The following is a 25,915-nucleotide window of genomic DNA, read 5'->3' on the forward strand; positions in this document are numbered from 1 at the left end:
CCTTTCCGATGTGGTCCATTTACTTCTCTAGACCCCTCTCCTCCTCTTTCTAATTCTCAAAATTCAAGTACCGGAATATGCTACACTCTCTCAGGTCCCTACCCTTTGCACGTTCAGTTTGTTTTCTCTTCACTTCTTTCCTTGACTCTTCTTTTGGGTTAAAAGGTGATTCTAGGTTTCCACAGCACCTACCTGGCGCATTTCTCTATCGTAACACTTAATTGCACTGTGTTGTAATCGCTGACTTCTTGTTTGTTAGAATGTGACAGCGTCCTCTTCTTCACAGCTCCTAGCAAGGTGCTTGGTAAAGGGTAGGAGTCAATAGGTGTTAGCTGTTTGAAGGAAAGATCATTGCAACACTTCAATACCATTCACGCAATTAAAACTTTTCAAGCTGCTTTCAGTTTCACTTCTATTATCTTTCTTTTATTGACCCCTTTCTCCTCCTACCCTTTTCTTCCTCCCACCTACAGCCCTTTCAGCGAGCGCACCTGAAACTTCCTCTAGGAGCCCGGCCAGGTTGTCAAGCGGCCCTCCCTCCCATCTGGAAAGTCACGTCAACGTGCGGACGTCACGCGTAGCGGTGACGTCCCGCCGTCAAGTCCACCCGCAGAGCCTTTGGGATCTCTTTTTTGCTCTTAGTCGGTGCAGCTTGAATCCTCTTGGCCCGGAAGGGCGGCAGCGACGAGTTCCAAAGGCGGGACCTCGAGGATTCTTGTTTCCCCAACGCAAGGTAACTTGTTTTTCTGGACGACGCGCCGGCAGCCGAGGGCCCGCCCCTAAGCGCCTGCCGCGGTCTCCCGGGGAACGGCGCTGTGCGCCGGTGGGGGCTGGGTGGGGACGCGCTTGCGCAGGGCGCGGCATTTGCTGCGACCCTCAGCAAAGGGCATGGGCGTTTGATTCTGACAGGATGGCCCATGTCTCTGGCGAGGTCGAAGTGATGCTGCAGGCGATGCTGAGGCAGTTGTTCCAGAGCGTGAAGGAGAAAATCACGGGGGCTCCCTCCCTGGAGTGCGCCGAGGAGATCCTCTTACATCTGGAGGAAACTGATGAAAATTTTCACAAGTAAAATTCCTTTTGATTTCTTAAGCAAACAAACCAGCTGATCCAGAAAAGATCAAAATGTAGTTGGATAAAGAATGCTCACTTGGGGCTTCCTCGGTGGCGGAGTGGTTGAGAGTCCGCCTGCTCGATGCAGGGGACACGGGTTCGTGCCCCGGTCCGGGAAGATCCCACATGCCTCGGAGCGGCTAGGCCCGTGAGCCATGGCCGCTGAGCCTGCGCGTCCGGAGCCTGTGCTCCGCAACGGGAGAGGCCACAGCAGTGAGAGGCCCGCGTACCGCAAAAAAAGGAAAAAAAAAAAAAAAGAATGTTCACTTGATTGTTGTCAAGTTGGAGGTTCATGATTTCCTTTATTTAATCAGATACCGAATTTATGTTATATTCTCGTTTTCCAAACCTTATGCTGCTTCTGTGTTTTTACTGACACAACCGACATATCCTAATTATTATTTTTTTTCTCCTGGGCAACATAGTAACATTAGTTGTAAATTATTCTTGTTCATTTGAGAATAATTCTATCATCCCAAGGGCTTTCTGTCACTATACCTCAAAAGCATTGAGTTCCCAAGATCCCTGTTGCTTTGCTGAGCTGATCTTTCAGTGGCTGCACCAATTATGCATTTTGAGCACGACAGGAACACTCCAGAGAGATTAACTTCCTATGGAATAGCTTAAGTTCCTACAGAGGGATAAGGTGCATACTCAAATGCCTGTGATACATGTCAGGAGTATAAGTGCTATAGAAGTACAGAGTGCTCTGGGTTTGGGAGCAGTAGATAGGAAGTTTTACCGTAGGAAGATAGGAAGATTTACCATTTGAGGTAAATCTTGAAGGCTATGTTTCCCTAGAGACGTGTGTTTTTCTTTTGATTTGAGTCATGTGTAATTTAAATTAAGCCTCTCCATCGAAAAGTTTACCTCCAGGTGCCTCAATTTATTATTAGTAGTAATGTTTTTTTTTTTTTTGCGGTACGCGGCCCTTTCACTGTTGTGGCCTCTCCCGTTGCGGGGCATGAAGCCGTGTCCCCTGCATCGGCAGGCGGACTCTCAACCACTGTGCCACCAGGGAAGCCCCAGTAATGATATTTTTAATTACGTGTTTGCCTTTCATTTTGATCTCATAGAAGATGACATTTAACAATTTTCTTGTTATGTTATCTTTACTGACTTTTGCATGCCCTGAAGTTCTTATCTGGAATTCCTACCTGCTTCATATGTGGGCATCAGGGGAATCCTTGAACCCTTTAATATTCTGTACAAAAGTTTGTGTTTACTTGCAGTTTTATGGGGAGAGCATTACAGTTTTCACCAGATTCTCAAGGGAGTTTTAAGAGGTGTGGACGGAATTTTTTTGTTAATTAGTATTTCTGGTTATACATATGCTTTCTTTTGTATTTCCATGATTTTCCTGTTTATTCATTAAGTCCACTATTAAGAGCTGATATTGCATGATAATATTCTTTATTTTGGAGATACCAGAGACCAGCTTTTATTGGTTAGCTATTGATTTATTACTTAAACAGAGGAATATAGAAAAACTGCAACTTTCTCAAATTCAGTTTTGGTTGTTAATGTTTATTATACTCAGGTAATACTTATTTACCTCAAACAAATCCACATCAAGCATTAAATTTGGGGTTTAATTTCTGGTTTTTATTTCACATGTAAATACTTGTTTAAAATATTTTCAGATTATTGAGTTTTTGCTAGGATCATATTCTGGGAATTTGTCCATTTAATCTAGATTTTCAAATTTATTTGTATAAAGATTTTTGTTAATATCCTATTACTTTTTAAATATTTCCAGTATCTATAATTGTCCCCTTTTTATTCTTTTTTTAAATTTATGCCTTTCCTCCTTTGTTCTCCATCTGTTCTGCTAGAGGTTTATCTAGACTAATTTTATTAGTCTTCAAAGAACTAGCTATTAACTTCAGTTTTCCTTTCTATTATGTATTTATTTTATGGTTTTTAAAATTTCTGCTCTTCTTTTTTCCCTTCCTGGGACACTTTTTAAAATTTGTGATGAATGTTTAACTCACTTATTTGCAGCTTTTCTTCTTTTTTTAATGTAAACATTTAAGACTACACATTTGCCTATAAATATTGCTTTAGCTGTGTCAATTTTTAAATGCTTTTCAAGTTAAAGTTGGATCATTCTGGTTCCTTTCAGCAGTGTAATGACTATTGTGTTAATTTTAACTCTTCTTCAACAGTTTATTAGATAGATTAAAGGCCTGCCGATTAATTGCATAGTTAATATTTACTATTTAATAAAGAGATTTACTTGTGGCCTACCTAAAAAATCCCAGACACATTCAAATTATAAAAGTTTGTAGTCTTAAAAGTAAGATTTATAATTCTAAAAGTAGTTTGAGTAATTTTTAGTCTTAAAAATATAGATAATAAAATTCATGTGTTAGCTGCACTAGCCTGAGATCTGTGTCTTAGGAGGAAGGAACTCCTTATGAGGGAGGAAAGAGGAGGAGATGCTTGTGTTTGGTATTTTCATAGTATCTTACAGTCTCAGAGTTTGATGAGATCCTAACTGTCAGTCCAGGTACTCATATTTTCATTTGTCTTTCTATTCACTGACCTAACTCTCCTTGAACGCTAAATGTTCTTGAGTCACTTAGGTATATGTTGCTTCCCGAAGTGTTTCATACACCAGAATTATCTGTCATCCCATCTCCACTATCAGAACATTGGTTCTTTAAATCCACCTGATGTTGTCCTGGTATAATAGCAAGAAAAATAATCTTATTAAATAGTTTTATAGGGGAAACTGGTATCTCTAGGCTATTGGCATTTTTGTAAGAAGCTGGTTGTTAAAACAATTGAGTCCATGAATGATGGAATTTCAGGTAGTATAATAAAGTGGGGGAAGAAAGCAGTCATTTGGAGAGAAACCATAGTGTAGGCAGAATGGCCCTATCTGGGGATTTGCCCCACAGTGCAGCTGCCCTAACCTATCTCTGCTTTCCATAGCCTCTTTTATTTATTTTTTTTACCCTAAACTGTACACTTTCTCTAAAAGATCCAAGCTTTCTTTCTTTTCTTTGAAAGTGGCAGCTAGGATTTGAGGCTTGCAGGAGGGGTGAGAGGTAGGGAAGAAGACAGTGCTTTCATTATGTGTCTGTGTATTGTATAAATTCTTACACTTAGACTGGCTTCCTTTAAAAAAAAAACAACAGCCCTGGTTTTCAGTCTTGGTTACACTAGGATTGATTGGAGTTTGTTTAAAAAAACACTGATGATGAACTTTAACCATAAGTGAATCCAAATTTCCTGGGGGGCTTGGCAGAGGGGGAGTGGTAGAGACTGGGCCTTAGTATTTTTGGAAAAACTCTCTAGGTGATTCTAATATGCAGCCAGGGTTGAGAACCACAGAGCTAGAAAATACTTACTTGCATTTCAATGAGAATTGCTATATACATATATATATATATATATATATATATATATCATTAGGATTGCTAAGTATATAAATACTTAGCAACCCTAATGATTGTAACAGTCTCTAATGCAGAGGCTCTTCTTTGTAGCCCTCTAATCTGATATATTTTTGGTTTGATACAGAAGGAGCACAATTGTATTTATTGAATTGGGATTTTTTTTTTTTTTTTTTACAGAAGAATCTACCAGTGACTTTCTAAATTAGTGAACTCTCTAGTATGTTTAATTAGTGAACTCTAGTATATTAGTGAACTTTAGTATGTTTAACTTCAAGAAAACATCCATTATGTAAAGTGTTATCCCTGCATAGAAGAAATCGCTAAGAATTATATGTATGCTTCCATAATTAATGAATGCATTTAGTAACTGTTTATCATGATTCAGAGACTTATTCTTTGACCTAAAAGATTGTAGGTAGTATAAAATACTCATTTTTTTTTTTTTTTTTTTTTTATTTTTTTTTTCATTTTTTTTTTTTAACATAGCATTTTATACACTAACATATATAAAGTTAAGTTTATCATATAATAAGTCCTATAATCCTGAAATATAATCCATTTTAAGGATTCCAAATATCAGCATTATAATTCATAACTTAATAAGTTATCTTTTTAAAACATATTACTGATAATTTTTCTGTATATTATTGAAAAAGTTCTTTTTTAAATAGCTAAGAGGATGATTTCCTCAAACAAACTTGTATTAGATTTTTTATGTCCTTATACTGTAATAGTAATCTCTGTATATTTTGATATCAACATTTGAACATGTCAGAAGTTCATCATGGGAAAAAAATCCTTAAATTTTCCTAGGTAATAAAGGTGAGGAAAGAAGAATGGAAAACAGTGAATGTTCTTTTACTTAACTTAATAAAATTTTCCTGTGTAAATGTGAAAAATTTCATATTTGTCAGAAGTAAAGCAGAATGATCAGACACATTGCTGTGTATTTTACTTCTAGGATTTTTTTGGGCATTGCCATGAATTCAGATGGTAAAAGAACCAACACAAAATGAATTATCGGATGGGAATTTGAAGACGTGGATTACTCTTACCCACGGAGTAGAAGGGCCCACTTGAAGAAATACTATTTTCACTAATTTGGGATTGGAGACTCTCAGAGTTTTCCAATGATCAGTGAGTCAGTAGAGCATCCTAAGGTCATAGGCAGCCTGGTAGTCCTCCCATGATAGAGGACCTGACCTCTCAAGAGATCTTTTTTCTTAAAAGATTCATTTGAAAAGAGCAGTAACCCATTAAGGCAAGATTCAGACTTGGGGTCCTTGGGTTAATTTAACTTGGCAAATGAACCAAAACTTTAAAGCATTTTGAATGGGGTCTTCAGGGAGATGTTATTGTGGTCATAGGTCAAAGTGATGTCATTAAAAAAAAAAGTGTGTGGTTACTTAAGTTCCCAAAGAACAGTTTTAAAAATGTTCCCAGCATATTTGTTATTTACATCTGATGCTAAATAGTGGGGATTTTAAAAATATGTCTTTTATTTTAGAATGATATTGTCTTAACTTTCTTGAATACATTTTGTTAATGGGCTTGCATTATACTTTCTTACTGCCTTTGTTATGAAAATATCATTTTTGTTACTTACAGATTGGGCTTTAAACAAAGCAAACACAAGAGTTATATTTCTCAGTTAAATATTCGTTTCTCCTAATTGTCTGATTTGTGGCACAGAGATAAGGCTGATGAAAGTAAGGGACTAGGGTAATACTGCCATTCCATAGTAGGTGTTGATGGTGGGATTCATCCTCAGAAAGGCTCTTCTTTCAATTTCAGGGAAATAACTCAGGCTTGCCCCACCTTCCATTTCTCACTGAATATCTCAGAGATGCCAAAGAAAACTGATGTGTCTGATTGACTAGCCTTGGGCAGGATTGTGAAGAGGATCAGAATTATTTTTAGGGACTTTTCGTCTCTCTTCACTTTCTTCCACATTCACTGTTCTCTTCTCTTTCCCAGTAGTAAGAGACTGGCTGTGAGATCACACTGGGCTGAAAGGGTTATCTGGATCCTTTTCATTTTCAAAGTCATTTCAAAGAAAGCAGTGATACCTTTATGATATCTTGGCTGTGTAAGTTTTCACCATTTTGTATAAAATATGCAAAGATTTGGTTTAGAAATACCCTAAACAAAAAAGTCAACATTTAAAATGGATGGATCTAATAAATTATAATATATAAACTCTAATGGAAAAGATTATGGAAGAGAATATACATGTATATGTATTACTGAATCATTTTGCAGTACACCAGAAACTAACACAGCATTGTAGGAATCTGCTGATCAGAGTTGTAAGACACTTAGGCTAGTTTAAAAGCTATCTGAATACAGAATCTGTATCTAGATCAGTGCTTCTCAGGTTATGGTACTAGGACCAGCAGCATTGGCATCAGCGTCAGCATCACCTGGGAACTTGTTAGAAATGCAAATTCTTGGGCCCACAGTATACCTGAATTGGACCTCTGAGAGTGGGGCCCAGCAATCTGTGTTTTAATAAGCCCTTCAGGTGATTCTTATCCATGTTATACTTTTTTAAAAAATTAATTAATTTATTTTTGGCTGCGTTGGGTCTTCGTTGCTGCACGAGGGCTCTCTCTAGTTGCGGTGAGCGGGGGCTACTCTTCGTTGCAGTGTGCGGCTTCTCATTGTGGTGGCTTCTCTTGTTGTGGAGCATAGGCTCTAGGCGCGCAGGCTTCACTTGTTGTGGCATGTGGGCTCAGTAGTTGCGGCTTATGGGCTCTAGAGTGCAAGCTCAGTAGTTGTGGCGCATGGGCTTAGTTGCTTCACCGCATATGGGATCTTCCCGGACCAGGGCTCGAACCCGTGTCCCCTGAATTGGTAGGCTTATTCATAACCACTGTGCCACCAGGGAAGCCCCATGTTATACTTTAAGAACCACTGATTTATAGGATGACCTAAGAGAGCCTGTGCAATTGTTTAGCTAAAGTTATGAAGATGTGAACATTAGTCTGATGGCAGTGGGAAAGGAAAGAGAAGTTGTGGAGGAAGAATTTACAGAATTACAGAGCTTGGTAACTAATTAGATCTGAGGTGTAATAGAGAAGATTGTTTGAGGCTATACACAGGTATCTGATTGAAGGATGGTACCATTAACAAAGATATATGTCAGAAGAGAACGTGGTTTGTGAGCGGATGGGTAGGATGATAAATTTGGTATTGACTGTGCTGATTGATACGGTGAAAAAAACATAAAGTAGCCTTGTCCAGTAGGTAGTTAATATATAGGCATACCTCGGAGATATTGCGTGTTTGGTTCCAGACCACTGCAATGAAGTAAATATTACAATAAAGCGAGTCACATGATTTTTTGGGGGGTTTCCTAGTGCATATAACAGCTATGTTTACACCATACTGTAATCTATTAAGTGTGCAATAACATTATGTAAAAAAAAGTACATACCGTAATTAAGAAATTCTTGATTGCTAAAAATGCTAACCGTCATCTGAGCCTTCAGTAAGTTGTAGTAGTAACATCAAAGATCACTGATCACAGATTACTGTAACAAATATAATAATAATGAAAAAGTTTGAAATATTGTGAGAATTACCAAAATGCGACACAGAGACACAAAGTGAGTAAATGCTGTTGGTGCTGATAGACTTGCTCTGATGCAAGGTTGGCACAAACCTTCTGTTTGTTAAAAACTCCCAATATCTGTGAAGCACAATAAAGTGCAATAAAACGAGGTATGCCTGTATAGGTCTAGATTCTGGGGAGACATTTTGGCTGATGAAAGAACTAAAGGAATCACCTGTTTGTGTTGAGTCTGAAGTTGACACTGTCAGAGTAGAGAATATCCTTCTTAATTTTGTTGTTTATAATAATTAAGTTTCTTGTCTATTGCCTCCTGAATTTAAAATAGTGGAATGAAGCAGACATGATCATTTCCAAGTTACAGATGGAAAAACAGACTTGTCCCAGGCCACTCCAGCTAGAGTGGTAGAGCTGGAGCTGACCTTCAGGCCGTTTTGACTCTGAGCCTGTACCTTTTCTATAATACTACATGGTTTCATGTCAAGTATCTCTGCTTGACTTTTGGAGCCTGCATCGTCTATGGCAGGCCTGCCACTTACATTACTGAAGCAGCCATGGAGATTCCAGGAAGCAGCAATGGGTTCAGAGTTGAGGAGAAATGGGCAGGGCAGGAAATCCAAATCAAAAGCAGTTAAAATTGAAAATGAGATCCTTTGGCTACCTGGGTAAAAGGTGGCTGTTCTTTAGAGGACATACAATCATTTAATAAATATTAAACTGAAGACTGTATGCTGGATACCATGATGGACTTATAATTATGTGAAGAAAATTATTCAGGCTCTCCTTGATCTCCTGTACTGCATATATGCAAGGCTCTTATACAGTGATATATTCAAACTACAAGTCTTGAACATAGTGGCATTTACAAAAATGGCCCGTCCTAAATTATCTTTGTCATTTAAGAGACCACAAAAACTTTTTAAACCTTTCTAAATCGTGATATTAATTATAATCGTTGCTCTTTATTTTCAGTAAACATGTTTCATAATATAATTATCCACTTTTGGAACTCTTACCCTCTCATATTTGCTTATTGTCTGAGTTTGCAAATGGATTTTAATGTTAGCATCAACCTAACAGTATGAAGAAGAAGGTCCAATGTATTGAATTGTCTGAGCGACTTCTTGTGAACATAGTCAGACAAAAGCTGATTAGGTGGAATTTAGGTCAGTTCAAAATGAACACAATTTACAAATGTACAAAAAACTCTTGACGATTGGAGCTTAACCTTTTCCTATTTATTCTTTTATAATTACTGTTATCTAGTGTGGTTTTCTTCATCAGCTTGAACAATTGTGAAAATCTTTAACAACTGCTTTCCCTACCATTAAGCATCACACGTAAAAGATATGAGCATAAAAAAGAAGTGTGAAAAGACTCCTAACCCCCTAAAGTTTGTGCTGGTCCCGAAATTTGCTGTCTACTGTCATCATCTTTAAATGTGATCTTTTCCAAGTGTCTCAGAAAAAAACAACAAAATTCTAGATTAGCTATATGATTTGGGATGAATGACTAATTTAATCCTGGTTTAAGGTAAGAAATCTGATTATATGTTACAAATCTTTCTGTGCTAACATTTTTTCTGGGTATGGTTGATAAGTGAGTTCATGATATTTACTGCATTTATTTTTTAAATGTTTGTTTCAGCTATGAATTTGTGAAATACCTTAGACAGTATATATGTAATACTTTGGGGTCTATGATTGAAGAAGAAATAGAAAAATGGACATCTGATCAGAATCAGGGTGAGGAATTTGGCTATGACACAGTGGTACAGCATGTTACTAAAAGAACTCAGGAATCTAAAGAGTGAGTATGCCCACAGTAATATTTTAAAGTAATTTTTCTCTCAACAGCGTTCCTTGAAAGCACCCTTAACCCATGTCCCCTACAGTCTTTTCACCTCATAGCAGCCAGAATGATTCTTTAAACCAGTGATTCAGATCATGCCACTCTTCCACGCAACACTCTCTGAAGGCTTCTCATCTCATTCAAAATAAAATCCAGAGTTTCTTCTGTCGCCTACAAGGCCCACCATGAGCCTCTCCTACCTGATTTCTTATCATTTTCCCTCTTCCACTGCTCCAGCCACACTGGTCTTGTTTTTTCTCAAACAAGCCAAGCAAAGTCCTCCCTCAGGGCTCTTTGTATTTATGTTGCTTCTGCTACCTAGAATGTCCTTTCCCTAAATATTTGTGTGACTTACTCCTTCACTTTTCACTTTTTTAAAATACTTTATTTTTAGAGCAATTTTTGGCTCACAGCAAAACTGAGCAGAAGGTACAGAGATTTCCCATATACCTCCTGCTACTACACATATATAGACTTCCCCATTATCAACATTCTGCACCAGAGTGGTACAAATTTTTTTTTTGGGGGGGAGGGGCTGCACTACACAGCTTATGGGACATTTGTTTCAATTAAGGAACCTACATTGACACATCTTTATTACCCAGAGTCCATAGTTTACATTATAGCTTACTCTTGGCGTTGTGCATTCTGTGGTTTTGGACAAATTTATAATGACATGTTTTCACCATTATAATATCATATAGAGTAGTTTCACTGCCCTAAAATCCTCTGTGCTCTGCTTGTTCATCCTTCCCCCTCCCTACCCCTGGCAATCACTGATCTTTTTACTGTCTCCATAGTTTTGCCTTTTCCAGAATGTCATACAGTATGGACATATGTCATACATACTATACAGTATGTAGCATTTCAGATTGGGTTCTTTTACTTAATAAAATGCATTTAAGTAGCACAGGGAATTATATTCAATGTCTTGTAATAACCTATAGTGGAAAAGAATCTGAAAAAGAATATATATATATGTATGTATATATGTATAACTGAATCACTTTGTTGTACACCTGAAACATTGTAAATCAACTACACTTCAATTAAAAAAACATTTAAGTTTCTTCCATGGAAACTTTTCATGGCTTGATAGTTCATTTCTTTCTAGCCCTGAATAAATTCGATTGTTTGAATGTATCAGACATCTTGCTTGCTTCCAAGTTTTGGCAGTTATGAATACAGCTGCTATAAACATCGTGTGCGAGGTTTTAGGAGCATGATTGGGTCACATTGTAAGATTGTATTTAGTTTTGTAAGAAATTACCCAGTTGTCTTCCAAAGTGGCTGTACCATTTTGCATTTTCATCAACAATATTTGAAAGTTCTTGTTCCACTTACTTGTCAGAATTTGATGTTGTCAGTATTCCAGATTTTGGCTATTCTAATAGGTGTGTAATGGTATATCATTATTGTTTTAGTTTGCATTTGCCTAATGACATATGATGTGGAGCATCTTTTCATATGCTTATTTGTCATCTGTTTATCTTCTTCGGTGAGGTTATCTGTTAAGAACTTTGGGTCATTTTTTAATCATGTTGTTTTCTTATTGTTGAGTTTTAAGAGTTTTTGTATGTTTTGGATAACAGTCCTTTGTCAGGTATGTCTTTTGCAAATATTTTCTCCTAGTCCGTGGCTTGTCTTTTCATTCTCTTAACAGTGTGTTTTGCAGATCAGAAATTTTTAATCTTAATGAAGTATCTTTCGTGTCATGCCAAATCCAAGGTCGTCTACATTTTCTCCTATGTTATTTTCTAGTAGGTATATAGTTTTGCATTTTATATTAAGGTCTGTGATCCAGTCTCAGTTAATTTTTGTGCAGGTATAAGGTACATATATAGATTCATTTTTTTTGCATGTTGATGTCCAGTTTTTCCAGCACCATTTGTTGAAAACACTATCTTTGTTCCATTATATTGCCTTTGCTTCTTTGTCAAAGATCAGTTGACTATATTTAAGGGTATTTCTGGGCTCTCTATTCTGTTCCACAGATCTATTTGTCTTTTCTTTGGCCGATACCACACTGTCTTGATTACTGTAGGTTTATAGTAAGTCTTGAAGTTGGGTAGTGTCAGTCCTCTAACTTTGTTCTTCTCCTGCAGTAGTGTGCTGGGTATTCTGGGTTTTTTGTCTCTCCATATAAACTTTAGAATAATTTTGTTGATATCTACAAAATGCTTCCTGGGATTTTGATTTAGATTGTGTTGAATCTGTAGATCAAATTGAGAAGAATTGAGTCTTCTTAATCCTTGAACATGGACTGTCTCTCTATTTATTTAGTTCTTCTTTAATTTCTTTCAATAGAGTTTTATAGTTTTCCTTATATAAATCTTGTATATATTTGTTAGATTTATACCAAGTGTTTAATTTTGGGGGGTGCTGATATAAATGGTATTATGTTTTTAATTCCAAATTCCACTTGTCCATTGCTGGTATGTGGGAGAGCGATTGACTTCTGTATATTAACCTTGTATTCTGCAACCTTGCTATAATCACTTAGTTGTCCTAGGAGTTTTTTGGTTAATTCTTTCAGATTTTCTGCATAGATGATTATGTCTTCTGCGAACAGTTTATTCTTCCTTCCTAATCTGTTTGCCTTTTATTTCCTTTTCTTGTCTTATTGCATTAAATAGGACTTCCAGTAGGATGTTGAAAATCAATGGGGAGAGGGGACATCCTTATCTTGTTCCTAATGCTTCTTCACTCTTTTTAGGTCTCAGCCACTCTGAGTTCTTGAGCAGTGAGATAGCATGACAAAATGCCTGACTTTCACTCAGAAAACAGTTTAATACAGAGCAGTAATTGAGATGAAAGAAGATTTGAAATTTCCTTCTCATGTTTAAACTCAGCTACTTAGGTATTTCTCACTTTAATTGTCTTTCAACACTGGCATATGATTGATGATTGAAGGTCTGGTTCTCCCCCCCATCCCCTCTTGCCCCGCATGAAATGTAACATAACAGAAGACTCTTTAGGGCTATAAAGGGCAGAATGGGCAAGTAGAGAGCATAAATTTCTATTTTCCTCTTAATTCATACTTATTAGTGTAGCTTTATTTAGTTTCTAATTCTTAGGGTAGGTAGCATATTAATGTTATCTAATGTTAAAAATTGCTTTTTGAAGCTAGATTGCAATGATTTTTTATTCTGATAAAAATTTTGCATAATTTTTATGCACAGTAAAACTTTAAAAATTTGGACCCCCAAAATTTATTTTTGGTGATGATTTGGACACATGACATTTGCTTTGTTAATTCTAGACTGTGGACTTGGATTTATGTGATGTTTTTAAGTGCCTTTGGCATCTGGTTTCTCTCCATGCTGGACCATCATGGTTGCTTCCTATTGCAGTTTGAAGGCAGGTGCTGAAGCTTGAGATACAGCCCCTCTTTCAAGTAGTAGAAAAATTGAAATATATACCTGAGCTTATATTACCTATTATATTTTAAAAATTTTATTTGATTTATTTTGAAATTGTTAAACATTTCTTTATGATGTTGGATGAGACCTCTTTCCCCTTGTGACAACTGATTGTTTAAACATGTTATGAACAAAGTGACAGTGTGCAGCTATTAATAAATTTAGCAAGTTCTAACCACAATATATATTAAGTTAAAAGCCATGGAGATCAAGATTTCTTATTTACTGATTTGATGAAAAAACAAAACTAGAGCCACTTCCATCTTTGGATAATACAGTATCCCTGCTTTCCTACAGGGGGATACATTCTAAGACCCCAGTGGATACTTAAAACCATGGATAGTACTAAATCCTATGTGTTTTCCTGTACATACATAACTATGGTAAAGTTTAATTTATAAATTAGGCGTAGTAAGAGAATATCTGAATTGCTAACATCACTACTTTTTGCGATTTGGGTCCATTGTTAAGTAAAATGAGGGTGGCTTGACCACAATCACTGGGATACCTTGACCAGTAGATCTGATAAGCCAGATGGCTGCTAAGTGACTAATAGGCGGGACTGAATAAAGGGATGATTCACATGCTGGGCAGCTGGATGGCTCGAGATTTCATCACCTACTCAGAACAGCAGACAATTTAAATCTTATGAATTGTTTATTTCTGGAATTTTTCATTTAATATTTTCAGACCACGGTTGACTGTGGGTGACTGAAACTGTGGAAAGCGAAACCACAGATAAGGAGGGACTACTTTATTATAATTAGTAGTCTATTTCTGACAGTATCATTAAGCTTATTCTAAAAGGGGGACTAAAACTCTTCATTAGTCAGAAAATGAAAGCTTTTTAATGCTAAAAGCAAAGTTTTACATGGGATTGTTAGGAAATTACTTTTTGTCTCTGGGTAAGACATTTAATTTTCTTGTGTTTTAGTTCATTCATGTGTAAAAATTAATACAACAATAATTACCTCAAAAAGATTTTAAATGTCTTAATGAATGTCTTCTGCTTTGTGAATCATGGATGAAGGATTTTAAGTTGTACAGAGTATTATTTTCTTTCTTTTTTTGTGTGTGATTCTTTAGAAACTACTTAGGGCTAATGTGTCAACAGTACATTTATTAAAAACATTTTTACTGTAATACTTCAAATTGCTTTCCTAATTACACATTTTGATATTTATTTTTTAAATAGAGGTTTGTACATGAAACAGCTCATTTGTAGCATCTGTCATACATTCTCATACATATTAAGTGGAAGTACTCGCAATGTGTATTTTCATTGTTAATTGGTATGGGTTTTTTCACTACCTCTTAGAGCTTTTTCTTATTTTAACTTCTTGGAGTATGAAGGAATCTTCTCAATGGTGTCCATATTCTATCCTTGGCTTTTTCAAATCTGCAGTTGCTACTGAGTTCTAGTTTATTTAACTCTTGATATTCAGGGCCTTACTCTCTAGTTTTTTGTTTTTTTAAGTATCATTCTTTTATCTACCTTTAGCTCGTTTGCTGATATTTCTTGCAGAAGAATTAATGTTTGTGGTTTCAAGAAATTTATGTTTTCTGGAGGAAGTATTTCTAAAATGAAACTTACAGATTTTCTATGGATTTTAATTACCCTTACTCTTATCCTGTAAATCATTGAGATTTACATTTTTTTAAGTTTTTATTTTATACTGGAGTATAGTTGATTAACAATGTTGTGATAGTTTCAGGTGTACAGCAAAGTGATTCAGTTATACATATACATGTATCTATTCTTTTTCAAATTCTTTTCCCATTTAGGTTGTTACATAATATTGAGCAGAGTTCCCTGTATATACAGTAGATCCTTGTTGGTTATCCATTGTAAATATAGCAGTGTGTACATGTCAATCCCAAACTGCCTAACTGTCCCTTCCCCCCACCCTTCCCCCTGAGATTTACTTTTATATTCCTTTATTAAATCACTGTATTGTAAATTTTAAGGGGACAGGAGTTTATGTTCTTCACATGGCTATACCTAACTGGAACGGAGTCTGGGGAGTGTAGTTTACTCCTATTCCCAGCTATAATCCAATTACTGTGGAAGGGGAGAGCAGCTCTGGTGGATAGCTATTGATTGCTACTGGGGCATCATTATACTTCCCTGTTTCTTGGTGCTCAGAATGTGTAGAGGAGGAGCCTGGGGCCTCCTCACTCGGTTCCTATATGTACTTCACCAGTTAGTCTAATGAGTGTATTAGGATTCAATTCCTTCTTGCTTTTTTAAAAAAAATTTTTATTTTATATTGGATTATAGTTGATTAACAATGTTGTGTTACCCTTCTTGCTCTTTATATCCCTTTACTTTAAACTTGAATTTTCCCTGGACTGTTTCTCACCTCTATAGCGGTTCTTTTCTGTATGTGTTTTCCCTCTGTATCATTCCTAATCTATTCTAATTTTCTTTTAATATTTTTGTGTTTTCTCATAATTTCTGGGACTTTAAAAATATGTACATATACAGCTATATGTATTATATTCAATTTACTTATAGTTATATAATATATAAATTATTGTTAAATAATATTAAATATATAATGTGTTTTAAATTACATATAGAAATCACATATATTTAATAACAATGTATATAATATATAATTTAAAATATATTTTAAAATTTCTTTAAAGTTCATTTTGTTTTTATTTTTTAAATTAAGTAATTTATTTTGGCTGCTCTGGGTCTTTGTTGCAGTGCATGGGCTTCTTTAGTTGTGGCATGTGGGCTCTAGAGCACGCAGGCTCAGTAGTTGTGGCACGTGGGCTCTCTAGTTGCGGTGCATGGGTTCTAGAGCATGCAAGCTCAGTAGTTGTGGTATGTGGAATCTTAGTTCCCCGACCAGGGATTGAACCTGAGCCCCCCTGCATTGGGAGCATGGAGTCTTAACCACTGGACCACCAGGGAAGTCCCAAAAAATTTCTTTAAACTTTAAAAACTCAGTCCACTATTTTTAGCCAAATCCCCCAGCATGATTTTATTACTTCTATGAGAGAAGTATCCTTTCTCTGATTTATGTAGTTAATATGATGCATTAACCAGAAATATAAAGAAAGGGAAGTTTCTGTGCTTATTTTCTAGTGTATTTCCAGTGTTATAATGATAAACAATAAACATACATATTATCATGCTTTATATTTACAAAGAACTTTCAGATATATATTCTCATTTATTTCTTGCTATGGCTATGTGAACTAGATCAGCTAGATTGTATTTTTCTTTTAATTTGAAGATCTAAATGGCTTTATTCAGTAATTTATAAATTGGGCAGCATCCCATCTAGTAAATAGAAGAGTGCTCCTAGATTGTATTCTTTTTATCTCATATATAGTTGAGGAAAAATAGACTTATTTATAATGACAGAGCTTGTATGTAAAGTAGTCAGGTTTCTAATCCAGGTTTTCTGATTCCAAATTTAGTACTTTATTCACTATGTTTATTTAAATCTTTATGCCTTTTTATTTTAAATATAGAAATTTCAATAGTTCACATCTCATATTCCTCATTTGTAAAATAAAGGGTAGACTAGATTATTTTTGTTTCCATCTAGCTCTAAAATTCTATTTGTAGGGTTTGGAGGATCTCAGTCTAATGTTAGTATGGATGCTTGAGAGTTTGCACTTAATAAATGGAGAAATTTATTATAAGTTTTTAAAATATATGTATATTTAGACCCGCTAGAGCTGAAAGGGATCTTAGAAATTATCCAGTTCAAACTTTTACTAATTTCAGGAATCCTTTTCTTAACATCTCTGACAATGGGTTCTCTAGCCTCTGTTTGAAAGGACCCACTGATCTCTTAATACTTATTTAGGTCTCAATTGTGGTGATGGATGTCTATACACATAAATTATAGGCAGGAGAGAAGGGAAGCAAAGAAAATAGAGGAAGGGAGGATAGAGAAAGAGAAATTAAAAAAAGGAATAAAAGTGATGTGTAAAGTAGGCTGGGTTTTGGTAGTTTGATATTAATAGTTGACTTTGTTACTAATAACTGGAATCTATGCCATTGGAACATCTTGCCTTGGATTCTTTTAATTTTACTGCCTTGGTTCATGTAACCAGATGGAAAAACTTGGGAAATAACACATTTTAGATTCCCTATTAATTTTTTTTTCCTGTTGTGTGAATTCTGTTGTGCCATTTATTCTTTCAGAAAAACTGTCTTTTCTCTTTAGAATTGTTTGTTAAAGGGACTTTACAAGAAAAAAAATAATCAGGTAGTTTAATTTAGTTGAATGTTTTAATCTGTGCTAATAGCCATTCTCTTACAAAGATTGCTTTGAATTAAAGATACAAAGAAATGATGCATTCCCTGAAGAACATCATGATGATAGTGGTGGATTCTATGATCAACAAGTTTGAAGAAGATGAAATGCAAAGTCAGGAAAGGCAGAAAAAAATCCAAAAGGAGAAAAGCAATAGTTACTGCACAGACAATTGCTCTGATAGTGATTCGTCATTCGGTCAGGTATGTTGTTTAGTTTTGCATTTATGTCTTGAAATGGTGTTTAATAATCATTATTTATTAGCTAGACTTTTTTCCACTTTCTAGTTTTAAGATTCAGAAGGATAATAAACAATAACATAATCTAATATTAAAGATTTAGTCCATGAAATAACATCTTCTAGAATTATATGTTCAGTGAATTATATCTGAACAGTTATTAATGAGGTAAGGAAATAAACTAGTGGATTTTGGATTAAAAAATAATAACACTTGAAACAAATCTGCTTAGACTTTAAAGATCTTATTCCCAATTAATCCTTATTAATCAAATTTTAACTACATTATAGATGAATATGGAGATAAAACATTTCCCTTATTTATCTTCTGTGAAGGTTGCTGTGAATTGTTAGTTTTAAGTTTTTTTTTTATGTCAAAAGATTTGAGGTTTTATATTTTATCTTTCCAGGTTATTGGAATCCTTGTCTTTTGGCTTCAGCAGAGCTAAGGGAAAGGCCAACGTCTAGATTAGTCCTAATAGAAGACAAAGGAAACTAGATAGAGTAGAGCCCATGCATGCACCATGAAATTCCACATAGAAAATTTCAAGCCAAATGGAATCTGTTTGACCTTCGTGTGAATCCTACCTGCTATTTTTAGTGAAACATTTTCACCTAATTAGTTCTAACATAGGGACATAACTATAACGTAGATCCTAAACATATAGCAAAAAGGGATTTGTGGAGTTTGGGTGAAACCTGAAATACGTGTGTGTATTAGTCACAGTTGAGACTGCACTTTTGAAGGAAAAATGGTTTTGGAATTAGTCAAAGCAGAATGTAAAAGTTATCACTGCATCATTTAGCAGGAGATATTGTGCTGAGTTTTAAATTTTACAAGTCAGGTTAATTATCTGATGTGAGGAAGGAAGTGACAAAGATTGTGAATTTTCTTCATGTTTTGGCTCTTAATCGTCCCTTGTTGATGTACTCTTTGGAAGAAGCTGGGCTGTAGAGATTTTAGTTCAGCTTAATACAATCAGATGGCTTATTCAGTAGGTTTACTGAACTGCTTCTTCAGATCAAGGACTTTCTGGAAATGAAAGGCACAGAAAACCCAACTTCAGGACTCTGAGGGATCATAAGATTATACTTTCTTAGTTATTTGATGAACCATGTATATACACTGAAATCGAACCACAAGAGAAAAAAAGTGGAGCACTGTTAATTTGTTCTAAGAAGTACAAGTATTCAGATCTCAATAGGATTGATTGAGTAGCTGGCAGTTAAGAGGTGCTAGCTAAGCACCAACTTATTTCCAGTCACAGAATCATAGATTTTTGAAGAAATTCACAGCATTGGTAGAAATGGAGTCATACTTTCAGAAGATATTCTTGTTTTTTATTTTGTTTTGATTCTTGAGAAGGATCATGCTCTGAGTTTATATGGCTTCCTTTGGAATGTCCACAGGGTATATCTGCATTTTCAAGTGCCTGCCTTATGAATATGACTTTGTGTCAGAAGCGACTAATTGAATTGAAAGTGAAGTATGCCCACCAACAAGGTGTGGGATCCCTGGGCCTTTGGAAAAAAGCAGATGAATGCCAGAACTGTCCTGAAAGCTCTTTCAGTGTGGCCAGACTCTAAGATGTTTGGGTATGCTTTTGTTTAGTGAAAAAAGACTCTCTTGCATGTAACTGACCGAAGAGAGGCTGAATTAATAGGTTCAGAATTGAAAGGATCCCTGAAAATATATCATTCATTCCATTAAATATTGATGTTATTATTGATGCCTTCAAAATTGATGTTACTTGCATCGGGCTTTAAAAAAACGGAATTGTTCTATGAATAGCATTCAGTAAACAATTTTGATGCTGCTGTTTTGATATTAGAACACTTGTATTTTGTGAATAGAGTAGGCTTTATTTCATTGCTATTTTAAACATTGCGTCCTGATTGTATATGGATTTCTGACCCAGTATTGAAAAACTTTGGACATTACTGCCTTGGAGACTGTTTGTGTAAATTTGAGCATATTAAAGAATAAAGTTGGCTGATTTTTACTATAGTTGTGAGCAGAGCATTCACTGAAAGCATTTGGCACTGTGATTAAACCTGGAAAAAGTCTGCAAAATAATGCTAGAAAGATAAAAATAATAATATTAGATATCTGTTATTGAGATTGCTGCCATATGTTGGTCCCTTTGCTTGGCTTTATATTCACTATAGGTGTTACCAGCCTACTTTACAGGAAAAAGCGAGGCTTTTAATAATAGGTAAAACTTGTGTTGCTCCTTAGGATTCCACTGTGAATTTAAGCCTGGTCTCTTACCCTTGATAGTCTGTTCTCTTTGTTCTGTGCTGCACTACCTGGAGACTTCTTGGGTTCAAATCTTTGTTCTACCACTTACTAGCTGTGTGACCTTAGACAAGTGTCTTTACTTCCCTGACGTAGTGTTTTTCATTTTAAAATGGGAATGATAATACCACTTACCTCATCCTGCTGTTGAGAAGATTAACTGATTTAATAGTTGCTGCTGCTCTGTACGTGTTAGCTTTTATTATTGCATCTTGAAGGATATGCTGAAATGGATACCATTGAGAGACATACTCAAGTAGAAAATTTCCCAGCTCTAGTCCTGTATGGTTTCTAACTGAGCTTCTATGGGTCATTTTCTACTGCTGGAAGATTAGAGGATTACCTCTAATTAAGCTTTCAAAATTAATATCCTTTCATCTTGCAGCTTTTCTTTCTCTTCCCCGACAGTATTCAGTTGTAATATGGCACAGGCATTACATTATGCTTTTTTGTAGTGTGCAAACTATCGATATTTTACTACGTTCTAAGGGAACCCCAAGATGTACCCTTTGTATGGAGAAGGTGAGTTTAGGATAACAGTCACCAGCTGTTCTTTCATGATGTGAACCTATTTAAGGAATTTATTGTTTCTTTACTTTCATGGTAACCTCCCCATGAAGCCCATCCTTTGGTACCTATGGCAGGCAGAATAACAGCCCTTTCACAGACATCCATGTCTTAATACCCAGAACCTATGAACCTGTTACCGTACATGGGCCAAGGGATGTTGTTAGTGTGATTAATTTAAGGATCTTCAGATGGGGAGATTATTCTGGATTATCCAGGTGAGCCTAATGTAATCACAAGCGTCCTTATAAGAGAGACTCAGGAGGGTCAGAGGCAGAGAAGGTGCTGTGCGGGCTGAAGTAGATGTCAGAGTGGCTGCCAATGTATTCTAACCTCTAGAACTGTAAGATAATAAATTTGTGTTTCTTTAAGTCACTAAGTTTATGGTAACTTGTTACAGTAGCAGTGAGGAAACTAATATCTTGCCATTGTTGCTACTTGTTCACCTGAAGGCCAGGATCTTTTCTGTTATTTACTTCCTGGAAAAGAAGCTTTGTGTTTGAACTGCCTCCTGGGAACAATTTGAATTCCATCTTTTTGCTAGGTTTTGAATTCTTCCAGTAAGACTTTTCTTGAGTAGCTTTTTCCTGTTATTGAGTTTGAGGCCTTTCCCCTGTCTCTGAGTATGTGCTGTGCTATCAACCACTCTAATTTACGTTTTACCCTAACTTCTCAAATCTTAGAATATCTTGAGTTCAACCCCTTTTCTGGCCTCTCCTAAAATCTTTAAAGTTTTTACAATGCTCTTTTTAGTGAGGAATTCTGCTTTTGAGGATGTCATACTACTGCTGAGGAATTACAAGATTCTCATCTCTTGTTCAGCAGCAAGCAGCATCGGCCAGAACAGTAGGATAGCCACAGCCCAAACTACTATTCAGAAGTTCCTCCATCTCGAGCTACCCTTAATTGATAAGACTTTTATTATTATTATTTGTCTTATAAACAGAAAAAGATAGGAACCTAAAATCCTAAAAATGTAGAAGGGAAAGGGAAAGGCAGCTGAGAGTAGGGAAAAAAACACGGTAGTATTGATAATGCAGCTGCCTAGAGTTAAGCTTGAGGCAGGGGGTTTGTTTGGGAGAAGAACTGGGTAGGTGCAGGTGTGAGCTTTCTTTGCTTGCTTGTTTAATAGTAATGTCTTGAGACAATTTGACACCAGAAAAACTAATTTCTCTGATTAACAATGCTAATATCTTTATGAATACCTAAGTTTCTTTATACTTTTAAATATTAATAGATTTTTGTTATTATTTCTCAATGGTAGCACTTTTAAAGAAAAGTGCAGAAGTTCTTTTTTTGTTAAAACATTATTTAAACATCTAGGAAATTAAGAACTTTATCATTTGAAAATATTTTTAAAACCTTATTTTTGTTTTGAATTAATAACTTTGTTCTGTATTTAAGGCTTAATGAAGGGTGGGCTCATAATTTTTTTTTTTTTTTTTTTTTTTTTTTTTTTTGGTACGTTGGCCTCTCCCTTTTGTGGCCTCTCCCGTTTGGGAGGACAGGCTCCGGACACGCAGGCTCAGCGGCCATGGCTCACGGGCCCAGCCGCTCCGCGGCATGTGGGATCTTCCCGGACCGGGGCATGAACCCGTGTCCCCTGCATCAGCAGGCGGACTCTCAACCACTGCGCCACCAGGGAAGCCCGGGCTCATAATTTTAAGAAGTTTTAGATGCACTACAATTGAAAAAAACTATTCTGCATGAAGCTAACTCATTCTGAATCTTGGAAACAAGTCAAACTCTGGCTGTGCCATTGATGAGCTGTGGGCTTTGTCTTCTTAACCTCTTTCAGTGCCTCAATTTTCTTAACTGTTATAGAGGAGATAGTAATAGTATTTACTCTTATAATGTTGCCTTGCAGATTTAATATATGTAAAGCATTTTGAACAGTACTTGGCTCATATTAAGCTCTTATATAAATGTTTGCTGTTATCATTGTCATCATCACTGGGTGGTGGTTCTTTTTCTTTTGTAAGAACAGGAAAGAAATCATTGTACAGTTACACATACTAAAGCCTAAAGAATCATTAGGTTTAATATTTATATATTTTATTTCCCATCGCTCTTTGAACAACAGTAATAGTTGTCTTTCTTTGACTAGCTGTATTTCAATGGTTTATATAGTTTACAAACCAAATATTTAAAATAGAGATTTCTAGAGTAATTTGAGGGTGGTATGATTTTTGAACTTAAAGTGTAGTTATTGACTAATGTGAATATTCTCCAATATATGCTGTAATAAAGTGAATATATCTCTTTAAAACAACAAAAGTTACAGAATGCATCTTATGTTCACTATCTTTAGGTATACTGAATTTTACAGAAATGTATACAAATCTTATTTTAGCATCTGAAGACCTTTAATTAGGATCCTTATGATCATACAGTAGGACCAAAATCCATCTTAGATTATCAACCTATTCTACTTCTTGCTCTTTTCCCTGTAGCATTTGCTCAGAAATTATTTGCTTGGTTTATACTCTCACACATGTAAATATGTCTAAAAATGTTTTCCTTTTGGAATTATCTACCTATATTGATATCAGCAACAGGTCTCTTTTGTGTTGCTTTACCAATCAAGTTGGCAGACACTGCTCCCCTCAGGAATTTTTAATCTAACAATTTTAGCTGTTCTAAATATTTCTAACTCTGTTGTAGTCAATGGAACACGTTATCTACATGTTCCAGTTAAGTATCAATAAATTATTATAGTTAGTTGCAATGGAAATTTGTCCATCCAGTGATACACAATAACACACAGAAATGTTAAAAACCTATATAGGTAACCTTTAAGGTAGGTATTAGACTTATTCTCATTTCTAGTGTAGTATGTATTTCATTGCTTAAGTAACATTTTAAGAGTAATTTGTACTATGTTTAAGAAGACAAAGGAATCTTATAGGGTACTAAGCATATTAAGGAGTCTACTCCAATCAGATAACTACTAAAAGCTATGCTTTTCTAATACGCATTATTACCTGAGAGGAAAGGCAAACATGGTAGAATTAAGGGACTTCAACTGTTTGGATACATATTCAACCAACAGATATGTATTGGACATATGCTGTGTACAATATCTTGTGCCAGGCACTATAAAATTGCAAAGATGAATCAGATATACATTATTTTTTCAAGGAGCTTACTTGAGAGTAAAGAGATAGGATATGTACATAAATAACCAAGTTGCAAGTAGAAGTAATGTGTCATGGGAATTCAAAGACCAGCCCTTATAACCAAGAATATCCAAGAGCTATAGAGGAAAGTATTTCAGACAAGGGAAAGTTCAAAATTTCTGCATCAACAAAGAATGTGGCATACCTGGGAAGCTCTGAGTAGTTTATGTGAAGGGTTAGGACAGAGTTTGCAAGGAGTAAATTGGAAGGTTAGATTAAGGGCAGTTTATGGAGTAAGGGTAAGGATTATATCTTAATCATTATTTATTGTTTCTAGCAATAAAATCATAGTGCCTGGTAACATAGTAGGTGTCTGACACATAGTAGATGCCGAATAAATATTTGAGGAATAAATGAATGCATTCAAAAACTAAATTTAATTGTTTTGTAATTTGAGAGAAATCATTTTAGGTTTCTTAACAGGAAAATGTGTGTCAGACTTACCTAACAGTTGTATACAGAAGGGCATGGGAAGGGGAGAAAGTGGAGGTAGGGAGATAAGTTAGAAGGCTATCATGGTAGTTAAGTAAAAAGTAATGAGGACCTGAACTGAGGAGGCTTTGTAGGAATAGAGACTGATGTGAAATTATTGCAGAAGTAGGATCATTAAGCTTGATTTTTGATATGTTTTGGAGAGAGTAGTGCAAAGTGGAAGTAGAAGTTAAAGGTCTAGTTATGTTTTTTTTAAGCCAAAGTAGCTGGGAGACTATGATGTTATGAACCAAGTCTGGAATTAGGGAGGAATTAGAGGTGGAGAAGAATGTGGTGGGTTCTTCTTTTATTCTTTTTTGTTGTTGTTGTTGAGTATACATATTGAATTTGAGACACCAGTAAGGTATCCCAGTGGTGTAGCAGGTAGTTGAACATGCAGGATTCATTTGGTAGAAATGTTGGGGAAAACAACGTGAGTCATTTGTGCAGAGATGTTGCTACTTAAGCCACCTAAGTAAGCAAGATCTTAGGAAGCGCATTTCAGAGGGCAGACAGAAATGGAAGAATGGGTTAGAAAGGGTACCAAACCATATTGCGCTGGGTAGGAGGTTAAGGGGGGATGAAGGCTAGAGGGAAGTCAAATAAGATAAGGACTAAGAAAAGATCTTTGGATTTGGTGGTTAACTGCTCACCACAGAATAATGTTGAGAGTAAGAGGAGGGAAGTTGAGGGATCATCATGCTGATTAGTTGCGATCATTTTTGTGAAGTGAAAAGCAAAGACATTTTCAAAGTAAGGGTTGCTTGCCTGAGGTATTGATCATAAAGAGATAAAAAAAAAGTCTTTGTTAGGGGGAGCATTTAAGCAAATGAATTTTAAGATCTAAGTATTATCTTTTTTGACTGCTACTTGACATAATATTGGTTGTTTCACCAAATATGAACTCCTGTAGTTGCAAATGTTCAAACAGTATCTGACCCTGCATTTACCAGGGCTGTTGTAGAACGTGACTTCTCTTTTAGAAAAGAAGCTGATTGGAAATCTGAAATCAATGAATTATATTTATAGATCTTGAATAGGCAGTAGGTAGGGGGGACTCAGTTTTCTATTTTCAGATAGAAAATTTCCTGGTTGAAGTAAATTTGAGATTTACTTCAAATTTTAAAATTTAATAATGATAAAGCAAAAAGACTTTACATTTGTTCTCGTTTAATTCTTACAGTGATGCTAGGAAGTGGATGTGAAAACTGCGGATGGGGTTAAAGATTCCAGGGACACATAGCTAGTTAGAATTTTAAAACCTGGCTTAATCTTCTGTCTGATTAAAACTCATGTCCTTGATATTCTTATTTGCTAATGAGTTGGATGGCAGGACATGTTAGACATCGATGATAATCTGATAAAAGTCATGATAGTGGAAGTGGGAGGACCAGAAGAAATCAATTTTAGAAGAGGCAAAAGGGCCAGGCTAAAGAAAAGAGCTTGTGTAATTAGCAGTAGAATGAGTGTGTATATGTACTTTATATACTTATATACATACTATATACACA

General features: G+C 35.7%; 1 protein-coding gene across 4 annotated transcripts in view; it reads left to right on the forward strand.

Moving 5' to 3' along the window:
- The first annotated feature begins 465 nt into the window (after positions 1–465).
- The window catches only part of TBC1D32 (TBC1 domain family member 32), a 186,469-nt gene continuing 161,019 nt past the window's right edge, over positions 466–25,915 (forward strand). For 2 of the 4 annotated variants that reach the window (XM_027087557.1, XM_027087567.1), the window contains exons 1-4: positions 472–733; positions 910–1,065; positions 9,739–9,900; positions 17,676–17,853. In XM_027087557.1, coding sequence (XP_026943358.1) covers positions 911–1,065; positions 9,739–9,900; positions 17,676–17,853 — 495 coding nt within the window. In that variant the 5' untranslated portion in view covers positions 472–733; position 910. Of the gene's footprint in view, positions 734–909; positions 1,066–9,738; positions 9,901–17,675; positions 17,854–25,915 lie in introns of all 4 variants that reach the window. The other 2 variants (XM_027087576.1, XM_027087586.1) reach the window with 2 other exon arrangements.

The sequence above is a fragment of the Aethalodelphis obliquidens genome, unplaced genomic scaffold (assembly GCF_003676395.1).
Source record: "Aethalodelphis obliquidens isolate GAN/ISIS:26980383/991018 unplaced genomic scaffold, ASM367639v1 scaffold3, whole genome shotgun sequence".
Classification (NCBI taxonomy): Eukaryota; Metazoa; Chordata; class Mammalia; order Artiodactyla; family Delphinidae; genus Aethalodelphis; species Aethalodelphis obliquidens.